Source organism: Hippichthys cyanospilos, chromosome 18 (assembly GCF_059441005.1).
Source record: "Hippichthys cyanospilos isolate Australia breed blue-spotted pipefish chromosome 18, RoL_Hcya_1.0, whole genome shotgun sequence".
NCBI lineage: Eukaryota > Metazoa > Chordata > Actinopteri > Syngnathiformes > Syngnathidae > Hippichthys > Hippichthys cyanospilos.
In genome coordinates, this window is record NC_142386.1 from 9,931,216 (window position 1) to 9,946,405 (window position 15,190).

The 15,190-nt window shown below is 36.0% G+C and overlaps 1 protein-coding gene across 2 annotated transcripts; it reads left to right on the forward strand.

Annotated features, from left to right (window-relative positions):
- Window positions 1-2,895: 2,895 nt before the first annotated feature.
- On the forward strand, window positions 2,896-14,955 carry kcnip1b (Kv channel interacting protein 1 b). Of its 2 annotated transcripts, none has more exons than XM_088441477.1 (8): window positions 2,896-3,534; window positions 11,822-11,946; window positions 12,022-12,091; window positions 12,175-12,245; window positions 12,312-12,419; window positions 13,261-13,365; window positions 13,544-13,606; window positions 13,800-14,955. In XM_088441477.1, the coding sequence occupies exons 1-8, from the start codon at window positions 3,447-3,449 to the stop codon at window positions 13,845-13,847; spliced, it is 678 nt and encodes a 225-aa protein (XP_088297603.1). In that variant the 5' UTR covers window positions 2,896-3,446; the 3' UTR covers window positions 13,848-14,955. The 2 variants fall into 2 exon arrangements, with proteins under 2 accessions (XP_088297603.1, XP_088297604.1); XM_088441478.1 differs by lacking the exon at window positions 2,896-3,534 and adding an exon at window positions 8,475-8,840.
- Window positions 14,956-15,190: the final 235 nt, after the last annotated feature.

Consider the following 15,190-nt stretch of genomic DNA (forward strand, 5'->3'; position numbering starts at 1 on the left):
ACTGTAATGGAATATGAGCTGAGGTTGTTTTCTGGCTTTTTGGGGCATACCATTTATGTGGTTTGAATTAGAAGACATAATCTTTCAAATATTTTGCAAGATGAGAGATTTAAAACTTTTTCTCCTCGAATTCTATAGGAATAAATCTTTTTTAATAAAAATTTAACATTCATGTTATAGATCATCAGAATTCATGTACAAAAATGTTAGTGACGCATCAAAATCATGCATTAATATGTGAACCATGCTTGAGCACAATGGACAAGTTCATATCAAAAAATTATTTTGTGATTAAATTTTACAGTTAGTTCCTTTTCTTAATTTCAATAGCAACACGTCCATTAATTACACAGCAGCAAAAACAAAGACAATGAGAATGGATTGATAACTTTATTTGTCTCCTAAACATGCCACCAACGAGACAAGAGCAGTTTAAAGTTCACAACTTTGAACTGTTCTCTCCTCAATCCCGCCAGTGAATGTGAATGAGTGACCAACCAGTTGTATGTCTGTGTGCGATTCAAGTACAGAGACGGTACAAATAAAATATTAACTGCACATTGGAAGTATACTTATTTACCAGTAAGTAACTTAATCATGAAAAAAATCACTCATACATTTCTAACTACCTATGATTGTGTTACATTTTAACATAATAGCAATTACAAATCAACATAATAACAATGTATGCAACAAACTATTGATATTTTAGTACAAAATAAAGTTTTGGTTACACTAAATGGATTAAATACATCATGGCTTTTGTAGATAGATTAGTCAAAAAATACAAATATCAGGCTGAAAAATACTTCATCTCTGTGAAATATGAATAGAACCGCAGACCCTCAGATTTGTATTAAATAATAATAATAGTTCTTCTAGAGACAGACAGACACAGTCCATATATGTCCACTAGATGGCAGTAACGGATGGTAGTAACAGACTAAACCATCTTGTATTTATTTCGTTCCTCTGCTGAATGTGAACGTTTTAGACTTTAAGCAACACACTGATTCACAACAGTTCAGAACACGTCTTCAACACAAGGTCTATTATTATTTTTGTTCAACTTAACAGTACCACATGACAAAACATAGCCTTGCACAAATGCCAAAGGGAAAATAAAATCAGTCAACAACATTTTTTTAAATGAAAAGGAATTCAAATATTCCATTTAAAAAAATAGCTAAATCTTTGTATTTAAAGATAAACACACGTATTGTGTGTGTTTTTATGTATACCGTGCAAATGGTATAGTGTTGAAATACATTCACACATTATGCAACCATTTGCAGTGGGTGTATTTGTGTAGGTGGTGAAGGACAGAAAAAAAAAAACAACAACAATTTCTCCACAGCTATTTTACAAAAGGAGAGTGTAAATACTGCCCCAGTGTGTTTGAACCAAGCTTTTTTTTGTTCTTCCAGAGCCTAAACAAAACAAACAAGATCTCAATTGTCAAGAATGATATGAGGTACAATTTGTATAATTTGTGATGTGTATATGAAGAAGGGAAGACTGAATCTGACTTTTGTGAGGTGAATTGGATCCAACAAAATAAAAACTGCATGATATTCCATTTATGAATGCCGTACAACATTTTTCTATCCATGCACATCCCTATGATCTTTACCTACTTCAGGAAAATGCAATTTGACAAACACACACACACTTACACAAATAGAAGAAAATAAAGAATACACTACTTTGAGTGATATTGTCAATTTTTGGTATTTTGTTTCTCCATATGTGCTGCTGCACCTTTTGTGTTCAATCAATTGCTTATAACAGGGGTTCCCAAGTGCCTCTTCAGTCTGTTTTCGAAGAATAAATAAATGAATTAGTAAGCATTCTTTTTATTTTTTTAATTGTCCTTAGCAAGTTATTGTGCTAAATGAATGGTGAACTATTTTTGAGGTCAAGACCTCCTCATCCTCAATGCATGCCACAGTTTAAAAAAAAAAAAAAAACTGCCATCGCCATCTAATTATTTTCAAAGCCAGCTTGTTGAGCCAACTCTGCAAGCACTGGTGATAGCGTAACACCAAACTGCACCGCACTTCCATGAATGTCCACAGTGAGGCACACTAGACAGAAAGCAGGTGTGTTTGATTAACAAGAGCTTAAATTTGTGTTTTTTGTTAAAGATGAGCACTTATGTTTGCCTTTTTTGCAATCGTGTTTTGAGAGCCATATTTTAAGATCCATAAAGGACTTGGAGAACATTCCAGGTGTCATGATTGTATTTCATTCGATGAAACTTTACCAATCATCTCCCTAAAGTGGGGACATCATCAACATGCACCATATTTATTTATTTATTTATTTATTTGGTTTAGACATGCTTAGGTCTGAAGGGTTTAAGACAAAAATCTCTCCCCGAGACATGCATAGAGGGCGTGCATGCCAAGAAGGTAAAAAAAAAAAAAAAAAAACAGCAATTGCCATCTAATTAGTTCTAAAAAAAAGCAGCTTTGGTCAATTCTGCAAGCAGCCAATCATGTTGTGCTTCATTTAAACACCCCATTTGTTAGATTTAGAAAAAAGAAAAGCGCTCATACAGTGAACAGACAGTATTGGCGGTTATTGAAAACTTGACTTTTTAACACCACGGTAAATCGTCAACTCGGTTATCACTACATAAGTATTTGAGTGCCAAATATGTTACATTTGCTAAGTAGAAAGGGGTTTTGCCAAAAAATAATTTCACTGTCAAGCTACAGTGATCAACATTATTTCACACATAGCGTATAACCTATTGCCTAATGGAAATTATGAAACCTGATCAAACACAACCAAACGGAGGGTGGGTGCTGAGGAGTAAGAGAGGAGGGAGCATGTCGAGGTAGCGGGGGTGGTTAAGTGCTGTTGGCACTCTTAAGTCCGAATCTGTTACATGCACCAGAGGAGAGCTCTGCAGAACTCCTGCGAGCCTCACACAACAGTTCAAATAGCCTGGAGATTAGAAGTTCGGGAGAAAAAACAAAAGGAATATCAGGGGCTAGTGAGTAGAACATTTTTTTTTCTTTTTTCAGAGAGCAAAAGTGACTGAAAGGTTTAACTTTTTTATCTGTCTGCTAGGTAATTTTTCATTATTTCTTCGGAGCTGTTGGAGTACTGTTATTTTTTTTTTCTCCCAGGTTTGGTCACTTTCTATACAACTTGACCACACTTTGTGCATACTGGACTTAGTAGGTGGAACTTGGAGAGGAAAATGTTAGCAAACTGCATGACCGCATTGTTAAATGCTGATTGTCAAATGATCTATTAGGTCAGTGACTTTTGGAGAACGCTGTAATTGTTGTGATAGATCCTTCTCGAACGTACACCCTCAAATATTACCAGCTAAAAAAAGCTGTCAGCCCCTTTTTTTCCCAAATTACAGAGGCGGAAGAATTGTTTTCAAGGCAGTCCACAAACCCATCATTTTGCGCTTCCGTCCAACGATGGCTGGCTGTACCACACGTTGTCGACAGGGGGTGCAAAAGTTGATCCAGTCTATCCAGAGATTGCTTTCAGGAAGCCTTGCAAAAGGTACTGCCACTCTCCACCGGACACAAAACAAAACATTCTGGACATGTTTACGTGAACTTGATTAAATATCCATCGACACTCCCCATCCCCAACCTAAATCGTAAGTTGTAATATCATGTTGCTTCAACATTTAAAAAAATGAAGCAACATTCACAAGAGTGTATAGTGGATAATATACAGTCATGTAGTATGTATTTTTTTAGTATTTTTTTTTTTTGGGGTGTTTTTGGTAGTCATTTTTCCCCTTACAATGTATTTATGTATGTATGAAAATGCTGCACTGATATTTAAGTATACATACACATTGATATATGCATTTATATTTGTCGCCAGTGGCCCTGTTCCGTGTTGAGCAATTTGAATGCAAGCCTCTGCATTTCTACTAGAATATGCATGGAAGAAGGCATGAATACACTGCCTACACAAATTTATCTTCATGCACGCAAGCATGTCAGGCAAACCATAAATTGTAAAGACTCATCTCCCACACAAGGAGTTAATTTCATTATTTCTTTTTTTTTCCACCCCCTTGGGCCATTCCACATATTGCACATGCAGTGATGTGAACCATGAAAGCCGGCTTAGTCACCTTTAAAATGCTCCACTTGCAAATGCAGCAGCATCCATATTCATCTTCATCATTTAAACATTCACGGCTAAAAAGAGCTGGGCTGAGGGAGACTGTCTCACTGTGATATACTTCATGACCCTGAAAGCCTCATGTCTATTTTACCCTTGTTTCATTGTTGCTTGTGTTTGGGGATCGCTGAAATGAATGTTGCATTTCATGCATTATATTTGGATGTAAACATACTATTTAAATGAAAAATATCGAAGGGTCGACCAATACGGACGCTCAGAAGAAAATATCGATTGCCAAATTATGAGCTGATTATATATTTGTTCACAATGCATTTCAATGTGTCAATTATATGCAAATTTTCTGAGTTACTAGTCGTTCAATGCATGTAATATTTAGCAAATGTATGCTTCATTTATGTACTTCATGTCATTTTGCTTTTTTTTTTTTTAACAAAGAATTGCTTTAGGATGTGTGACATCCAGCTTAAATCTTTTCACAACTTCCTTGCATTGCTCACCTAATCATTGCTTCTTAAAATTCAGATTTGCTTTGTTTTGAATGGCAGGAGCATAGAATGAACTCACCAACAAATTGCACATAGCCTATAGGATACAAGGTTATTTTATAGATTTATGTATAATACATAACGACACAACATTGAACCAGCACATTATAATATAACACAACATAAAAGTACAATACATTCTGCTCATATTTCTGTGTGCACTGGGCAATAGATTTTGGAGTCTTAGAAAACATAAAGGCACCACTAGGCAGAAGTAAGTTTTGCAGGGTAAAATTACAGGGACCTCACAAGGGTACCCCATTTATAATAATTTGGATTTATACAGCCAAGCGCCTTCCAAGGGACCGAAAGACACCAAACTTGAAACGGGATACATCATTCAAAATGAAGGCTCTTAAAAAATATGACTCACTGGTCTGTGTTTTTGCACAAACCATCTACTACGCCTAAGGTTATTTAACTCTGTAGTGTACCCTTCATCGTGCTAGTCTCTTTTTTTTCTGGGTCTGGTTGTGAAGGCGCTGAACTGGAGCTGTAGTGTCTCACAGCTTTTAATTTTTTACATCACCTCTCTGCCTACTTTTATGTAACTGCTATCATTGAGATTTATTTTTATCTTTGCCCTTCTCACTCCTGAGCATTCTTTGCAATACTCCATCTTTTTTACTCGTTTCTGAAATGTTCATACGGATTCGCTGCATGTCTCATTGTCCCATGGCTACAGCTTCACATTCGTGCGAGGCTGCATACATACTCATTTTTGATTGTCTTTGTTGTATAGCGTTACACTGTGAACCGTGAGAATTTCTTGTAACTGCTGTATAGTGTCACACTACAGTTTGAAGTGTATCAGGATAATGCGGTGCTCTGCTGCCACCCCCTGTTCATACAGTTAAGTGAGGTCACATTTTTTTTTCACTATACAGTATGCAAAAAACGTTTTGTTGTTTGAGTTTGAACTGAGTTCTAAAGTGAATGGAGACTATGGTCACAGAAGCCGATTAATCCATAATATTATGGTCGTATTGTTTTGAAAATGATATAATAATGAATGTATTATTATTACTGTTTCAATTGTAGGCTCAGTATGCACAAAAAAAAGGGGGGGGCAGTGAACAGTTTTGGGTAATTTATATTATATTATATTATATTATATTATATTATATTATATTATGTTATATTATGTTATATTATATTACATTACATTACATTACATTATATTACTTATTAAGAAATTCAATTTAAATAGAGCGACCCAATTTTTGGTTATTCTTTGTGTGTTATTAATTCCAGCCCACTATTTTGGTTTAAATGAATAACCCACAAACTTGGCTAAATTTCTTTTTGAATCGTGAGTTTAAATAAATTATTCTGACTATAATGATGTTGTAAATGTAGAATTTATCTTTTTCCTGACCTGGGCTTTAAGACCTTCAACAGCTGAATACTTCTCATGTTCTCTGCGTCATGATTTGCTTCTCTAATGCAAGGGGTGATGAACTGAATTGTGCTTTTCAATAGCTGTGATTCTCAGCTTGTGTGGTAGTGAATCGGCTTGCCAGCTGTCCCCCTAGCAGCAGTAGCACCATCACTATCTACATTCCTTGACTCCCTTGCACCATCAAGTATTTTCATGGATTTTTTTAGTCACGTATTATCAAAAATGTTTTCTGGGAACAATTCAAAGTGTAGTTTATCAATGGGACAACACATAAATGAGTGAATTGGCCCATGTATTTCAATTCAACCCAAGTTCAACCGCCTTCTTAGTTGTTAGGGTGCCTTGCTGACATCGGTGGGCTGCATGCTCTTCTCCAGTGGACAAAAGACTTCAAAATGGGCTCCTTTGTGACACCTGACATGACAAGGCACAATGTGATGTCTACACATCTATGTAGGGATCAGCAATTTTACTTGCTAAAAAAGCAAAAAGTTTGTTCATTAGTGCCACTGTTGATAGTATGCAATGTCTTGATCAACTTGTGCTGATTCTGATGGACAATCCAGCCTCATCTACTTGGTGATGATAAAGAAGGGTTAGAGTAAGTTGTAGTGACGAGGTCGCCAGCGTGTTGGTGCTGTTTTGCAGCTCATGAGCTGTTGAGAAGCTAATGAAAAGATAATGAAGTTATAGACTGCAGTGCAGCAACCTTGGCACATCCCTGTGCAGTGTGTAAATGCGGTTGGAGATGGTAAGCATCCGTCAAGGGAATTGCACAGGTCTCTGCTAGCTTTCTGGATGCACAACTTGATTTCCCTCCAGAGCGAGAAACATAAGCTATAAAAATGTAGAGAGAACAATGGATGTGATTCTTATCTTGGTCCTGTTTTCTATTGCTGGGAGCCTTCAGCATAGAAAACCACCATGACATCGCTTTGCGTTTTGCAGTCTTCAAATAAATTTCAAGGCTAAATATCTACTTTAAAATGTTCGGTATTCCTTTCACATGGTGCCAGTTTGCTCTTTTTCAAGTTCACAAAGAAAGGCAATGCATGCTTTTCAAGAAAGAGAAAAGCTGTAACCACTTTGAAGAAAAAAATGCATTAATTTTTTAAAGCTCAAAAGAGGTTTTACGAAGCTGTCACTCACTCACTCACACACACATCCACACACACACACCAAACACATGCACACATACGCATATATAGTTCTGTAAATAAAATACTGAGGTAAATATAGTGTTTGTTACATGATCATGCCAATATTCAAACTCCATTTCCCACCACACATCTTACCCAAATACATAATTAAAAATAAAGAAAACAATAAAGGTTTGTAGATAGATCAATAAATCAGTTGTTATGTCATGGGGGTGCATTTTTTTTCTTGTACCGGATACACACTTACTAGTGGACACATCAGAAAAAAATATGTCATGCCAATCGAAGTAACAATTGGCAATGTTCTGCATGACCCAAAAAAATAAATTAATTAATTAAAAAAAACACCCCGGAGAAAAGGTGAGGCCAGCTTGAAAATAATACTCACTTTACCAAATATTATATTGACATGAATGCCATGGTTCGTTGATTCCAGCAGCATGTCGCAGCGTAAAAGTTTGACTAGTCTTTCTTTTACGAGTCTAAATGTAATATCTCTTTTTCAAAACAAATATACTGTGCAGTACGATTTTGCACAAGATTTAATTCACACAGCCTAACACAGTTGCTGTTCCCCTGGGTCACTTTATAACAAACGCTGACTCAAATGTGCTTTTCTCAACCAAATACTCAATATTCTATTTTCTGTATATCCAGATACCAAAACTACTCGATAACTGCAGCTTGATAACTTGACAGTAGCTCTTTTCAAATTAAGACCAAATTAATTTGGGACTTGAAGCAATCTATTGTTTATTTATTTATTTATTTATTTATTTATTTATTTATTTATTTATTTATTTATTTATTTTACTGACTCCATTGCAGAACATTGTGTGCCGTATAAGGATGCACATTTCTATAAGTGATGCAATTTTTCAGCAGATGAACCAGAAATAAATCAGATGATGCTCCATGATCTATTTTCTGGAACCGCTGAAAAGAATGTGACGACAGATACTGCTATATTTTCCAAAGTTTGATTAGACAGATATATACATATATATTTTTTTTTTATCCAAATATGTCAATTAAATGAATGATGTGCATTATTAGTATTATTAGCTCTAATTATTGGGATAACATGAAGCATCAAGGCAAATTAATATTGTTTTTTCTCTTGCCCATAGTAGTAAGAGGGTTAATGATGACTCGTGCCTTGCGCATACAAATGTATACACTATCAGCTCCAGCTGTCCTTCATCTGCGGCACGCCACAACAACATGAGACCATGAGAAGGCAGAGAACTGAAAAGAGGGGGGGACAGACAGACAGATGAGTGGAGGGAAGCACAGAAAAGAGGGAGTGGCGCTGGAAGGCAGGATCATCTCATATGTGTTTGAAAATGAGCTCAGAAATCCAAGAGAATCATCACTTAAGAGAGGAGTCCATTCTCATTGAAAGCTGTGAGAGGAAATCTCCCCCGAGATCCAACGCTGCAAAAGGAAACAAAGAGGGAGCCACCGAGTGACATTTTGGGGGGTAAAAAAAACAAACAAATAAAAGGAAAATCCGGGCCGGTTACCACGGTGACAACATGGGTGCAGTGGTGGGAACTTTGACCATGCAAACCAAGCAGAGAAGACCGACAAGAGGTATGTCAACCTACGGCAGAAATTAAGAGGGGGAGAAATTTATGGAAGTCACGCTATTGTTTTTGCTGCACAAGTGCAACATGTGTTTGCTGAACAGAGCAACTGCAATTTACACATTTCCTGCATTTCTGTGAGCGTATCTATTCCTGTTTGAAACTGATACCAGTTTTATGGAGATATACATACATCTTCAATACATCTTCATGGTAGATATCCTAATAGCAGCCTTTTCCTTGTAGAGGAAAAGCAGAACATGTGAAGTCAAATGAAACGAAAGAAATAAATAGATGATGGGACGTTTGCGTTCAAGCCATCTTTGTTGATACTGTAATGCGAGTCATATCTCATGTGCAGTGGTTATGATGGAGAGATTACAGGCTGCCATCAAGCATGCTGTCCTTGTAGATAAGTCGAGAGCAAAATCAGTGTCCCTGACTCTTTCGCGATACGGGAGGGCACGCATCCGCGTGAGCGCCTCATTTTTAGAAGGGAGTAAAAAAAAGAGAAACAAGCGTTGCATGTGAATTAACATCCTGCTCACATATCATACCTCTTTCCCCAGCCTCATGCTTGAGAAGCCTGTTGTCATGGAGACTAGGTTGAAGGGGCATCAGAGAGTGAACAATATTGTGTCAGGATGAATGATACATTTGTCGCCATAGACCATTTTGTTGGATTAGAGTGTGGTCTATGCAATCAGTCTTTCATTGAGTTTATTGTAAAAAATGCATTTAAAAATATTGAAAAATAAAACTGTTCTGGCAGAAATCTTTCGAAAACAAAGTTATATTCCCAACTGCCATGCAAGTAAAAGCAAAGTTGAGGTCAAGAGAAAACCCCTAGGAGAAAGTAAAACAATCAGTTTACTCGACAATGTCCACGTATAGGGAAAAAAATGCATATTTATTTTTTTTGTACTGCTGTCAGTGTATTTTGTACGAGTGTTGCATTGAATTATGCATACTGTACTTTGGAATCAGCTTGACCATCAATATTAAAGCAGTGCAGTTCTGCAACACTATATGACACAATTTTATGAGATCAAAACTAATTTACGAGGATAAAGTCTGGGTGTTGCCACATATCTCGCCTAATGTTAGCTGGCTAGGTCTGCTGTTTGTATTTTTGGTATTTCAATATCCTACAGAAAACTTGGATTAAATGTCAAGTGTTCGTGTAAAAATAAGAAATGTATAGTATTTGTTTGGTGAAAAAAAATCCAAACAGAGAAGACCAAGTATCCTATTTCCATTTAATTATGAATTATGAATTATGAATACATTTTTGAGGATCAACATTTTTTTTAAGTTAAATTTAAACTGTGCTTAGCAGCATACTGCTTTCTGATCTGGAAACATTAGATTTTAGACTAATTTCATCCAATAAATTTCAGTCTATGAGATGAATACCTCGCCTGAAATCGCTCATCCGAGTCAGCATGTTTTTTTTAAGTGATCATTAGGAACAGGAACTGTGTCAAGCTGTGAGCACCAAAGTGTGCCAACTGTTATATACGTCTATTGTGCCAGCCTACATGGAGCATTCAAATGCTGCTAGCTAGTGGCTAACATATGCTAGATACAGATGTTGTGAGGCCCAATCTAACAATGAAGAGGTGTCGGATTTGTTAGCGGCCTGAATTGGCAATCACGTATCAAATGTTGGGACAAAAGTTGCGGTCGAGCAACGGCTCAAGCTGTTAGGAAATTTTACATAATAAAACCTTAACTAAAAGGCATTTGTTTCGAATGTTTAATTGGTGAACAAGGGTTTATTTTGAAGATGCCCTTCTTAACATGTTTACAGCGTGTTTTACGGTCATGCAGAGCATTAAAAATTGTCTTTGCTATTCACTTGACATATGTTTTCTGGTTTGTACACTAATAAATAGATGTAAGATAGATATTTAAATTATATGCATGGATTGCTTAATTTTTGTAAGTTTTTTTTGTTATAAAATATCCAGAGAACACATTATACAAGCATAAAATTACTCTCTGATTGTAACAATAAAAATGTGAAGCATTATCTATAAGGACAGAGTTAAATTTACATCTCTTACGTTGTATTGATATAAGTTCGATACATAAAAAAACATATCTGTCTTTGCTTGTTTCAACGGATGCAGTCGACCCAGCAATCTCAAAGCTGGACGAAGGGGAGCATGAGGCACACTGACAAACATGTGCGCATATTGTTTGTGCAAACAGTGCACTGTTGACACATGACACAGGTGATGTCATGAACAAGTGATGCCGTTTCCTCTGGGCCTTTTTCACCACCTGACACATCCCTAATTATCTCCATTTTCCTCTGAGCACATGTTCTTTATGAATTTGAGCAACTGCTGATTAGGGTTGCTAATGACCATTTTTATTTATTTACTTATTTATTTTTAATATTGGCTTTTGGGAAAGATATTTATGTCAAGATGTAATGTACTACAGGCATTTTGATGGGAAATAGCTCATCATACTTCTAACATCGCCACAGGGTTTGGCACATAACCTTCAAACTGCTGTGTTTTCCTCACACCCCATTTCTTTCAGCCTCATCTAATCAACACCTGTCAATTTCAATTCTTATCTTTCATTCAAATCACATTGTTGTCTTAGCATGAGGGAAGCACCCTCAACATATATTATATATACATATATATATATATATATATATATATATATATATATATATATATATATATATATATATATATATATATATATATATATATATATCCCACAAGCCAATCTGAGCCATATTGAATCAAATTTTTCAATGATATACCGTTTGATTCCATGATATGTTTTTCCCTCAGTAAGCATTCACATATGCAGCCAAATCAAATTTAATGTGTGTTCACTGAGCCATCTTGTATCTCTAGCGAGTATTACAATTTTCTTCATTCTACAAATTTGTTAAAGCATAACATGGAGACAGTTAATGCTGGATTCCCTTAAATGTTTGCTACTTTTTTTCTGCAGATAAAACAGACGATGAACTGGAAATGACAACAGTGTGTCACAGGCCGGAGGCTCTCGAAGAGCTGGAATCCCAAACTAACTTCTGCAAGCAGGAGCTACAAATTCTGTATCGTGGTTTCAAGAATGTAATCACAGCTTACTTCCATAAATTCAAAAGTTGCCGCACAGTATGCTTTTAATACCTTCTTTTACTTCTACAGGAATGTCCAAGTGGCGTCGTAAATGAAGAGACATTTAAACACATATATGCGCAGTTTTTTCCTCATGGAGGTAAAAAAAAAAACAATAAATAAATCGTCATCGTTCATTTGTTTCAGAACAGGTCTCCCATGATTTTGTTTCTTTTGTTTCAGACGCGAGTATGTACGCACATTACCTCTTTAATGCGTTTGACACAGCTAACAATGGCTCCATTAAGTTTAAGGTAATAGCTGCAAAAGTGTTTTTTGGCTGTCCCAGGTGCAATGACATTTTGTATTTTTGCTCTCAGGACTTTGTGATGGGCTTGTCGATCCTGCTGAGAGGAACCTTGAGGGAGAAACTTGAATGGACTTTTCACCTTTATGACATTAACAGAGATGGCTACATAAACAGGGAGGTGAGCATTGTACAATTTTGTTGTCATAAAAATGTTATGCTGAACAAATTAATCGAAGATCACAAATTCTTATCATTGCAGGGATAAGCACATATTGTTTAGGACAAACAATATCGTAACGTAATGGGCATGTCACTACCAGCTATGCAAAGTGTCTGTCTACAGTAGAGTTGTTTGGCATCATTTAGTGTATGTCCTTTCCTGAAATGACCTTGCTCTGTTATATAGTCCTGACAGGTATTTTATTTCCACACCTCTGTCACATGGCCATGGGAATGACAGTAGGTCAGAGTGAGGAGGACGAGTGTCTTCATGGCCAATGATTTATGATTGTCTTTGAGTCCAGGCAACATTGACAGTTTACATATCACGCAGGTGGTGTGGCATGTGTAGAATGTTTGTATGACACTATTTAAATGCTTGCTATTCAAAATACCAACTAAAATTCAAGGTCAACCCCTCCCTCCCACGAAAAAAAAAAAAAAATCTAAGGTCAGGGATAGTACATTCTTTTCTTTTCAAATTAAAAGCAAATTAATTGGAACATAAAGCAAAAATTACAAAATTTTGTTATACTGACTTCTTGATGTACTTTGACGTACAGTAGGTGATGTCATTTTGAATACAATAGATGATGTCGTATAATCTATCTTCTGGATCTGCTGAGTAAAATACTCCTACACATACCACCAGAAATTTATTTTAAAACGTCTGACACATTTGTCTCATTAATTTTAGTGTTTCTTTTTTTTAGTAGTTATTATAGTTGATTTTAGATGATAGTTAAGATTAAATTACATTTCATCTGATTCAAACTCAAGTTGTGCATGATCTCTTGTAGGAAATGACAGAGATTGTAAAGGCCATTTATGACATGATGGGCAAATACACTCACCCTGCATTGAAGGGAGATGTACCACAGCAGCATGTGGATGCTTTTTTTCAGGTTGGTACAGCAATAGATTTGCGATGAGAAAAAAACGTGGGGCAATGTATTATATTTGAAATAGAAACACTGGAAAGAACATTTTTGTTTAATTATGATGTTAAGTTTTATAATCTGCGAATTGTTTTTCATTACAGGTTTATTTTTTTCTGACTCATTTTGTTTTCTTTTGCCACAGAAAATGGATAAAAATAAAGATGGAGTGGTCACTTTAGAGGAGTTTGTAATAGCCTGCCAGGAGGTATGTGTTTTCCCAGAAGAGATTTCCTTTTCTTTTATAGTCACACACTCATTTGGCCTCATAACAAGAGCTATATATATCCCGTCATATTTTCAGAGCTGCTTATGTCAATTTTGTGGATGACTGGTACACATTGATACACAGTAGTGCATTTCATGAGTTCACAATGACCATTTGTTCTCTCTCTTCCCAGGATGAAATCATGATGAGGTCCATGCAGCTCTTTGAAAATGTGATGTAGGGCAGGAGGGGGTACCTGACATACTCAAAATCAGAGGGCTATGTGTGAGTTAACGTGTGGGTGCATATGTGCTGTGGATCCTGTCTCCTCTAGCCCTTATGTCCAGCTGTGGCCTGAATACGGACTTGGATGACAGAAACATTGGAATTCTTGTTACAGAGTGTCCCAAAGTAACCCTTGAGAAAAATGTGGGAAAAAAAGTGACTTACTTGCAGTTGATTCAGTCAAAGATAATGACATGAATTATTATTTATTATTTTCACCCAAAGATATCTTGAATATTCTCCAAAAGATCTTGATTATTCTACCAATACTTGTCAGATTTGTATAATGTTTCATTGTTCTGAATGTGTCCGGCTGTCATGTGCTTGAATCTGTGTATGCTTTTTGTTGGTCAATGTAAAACTTAACAGTCTAAATTGAAACAATCTTGGAAAGGTTTGTGGGTCAACGAGTCATGTTAGTTGTCTTTTTATGTGCTGGTCGTAATGTCTATTTGAAAAAAACATATTCTTAAGTATGTTTCAATTGCTTTGATTTTGGCGCGTTTATGTATTTTGGAAGTGAAAAAATGTATTATGGATCATGCAAACTGTGTGTATATTGGAGATAATGCAGTATCAGGAAAATAATTCTATCTTTATTTGCACAATTATTTATTTACAACATGATGGCTGCAATGGTGCCTGTACGTACAGCTAACAAACTCTTCAATGGCACATCTCCAACCGTACAACTGAATGGCAGCTTCGGACTGGTTTATTCTAATCCAGCTTCACTAGCAATTATCGGCACTGCTTCCTGCAACTCAATCTGTGGCGTAACGCTAATGCAAACGTATGCGCAAAAATGGTGACTTCTCTACGCCGCTTTAGTCTGTTGAGGTGTTAAAAGTGCCACTGTCATCGAAAATACACAGGCCATAGTGGGTGAAGCAGTAAAATATTAAATATGGTTGTTTTTGCTGGCAATGCAGTTTTTGATCCTTGTACAGTATACTGTAAGTGGAATGTCATAGCCTCAGGTCTGTTTAGAAATGATTTATTTCATCATCCCAAATAGAATCCAAGCCATAGAAATAAAATATAAATCATTAAGTGATCATTAACTGAGCGTGTTTTATTTCAAATATTTGCTGCAAAGCATTAATTGAGAAATGGGTACAAATCTTAATAGTTAAAAGGTAAAAATAAAGTTAAAAATGGTTGGTAAATTTACAATTAGGATTTATAACTTAATGCCATCAACTTGTTGTGTGAATTCATTTTATGGGACAATGATATTGCACCAAGCAAGGTTAAGGTCTGTTATTTCATAAATACTGCCATTTCAACTGGTATTTG

Coding starts and splice junctions, on each gene's coding strand:
- kcnip1b (XM_088441477.1), top strand. CDS start 3,447: ATGGCTGGCTGTACCACACGTTGTCGACAGGGGGTGCAAAAGTTGATC. Junction 12,092..12,174: donor GCAGTTTTTTCCTCATGGAG/GTAAAAAAAAAA, acceptor CTTTTGTTTCAG/ACGCGAGTATGTACGCACAT. Junction 13,366..13,543: donor ATGTGGATGCTTTTTTTCAG/GTTGGTACAGCA, acceptor CTTTTGCCACAG/AAAATGGATAAAAATAAAGA.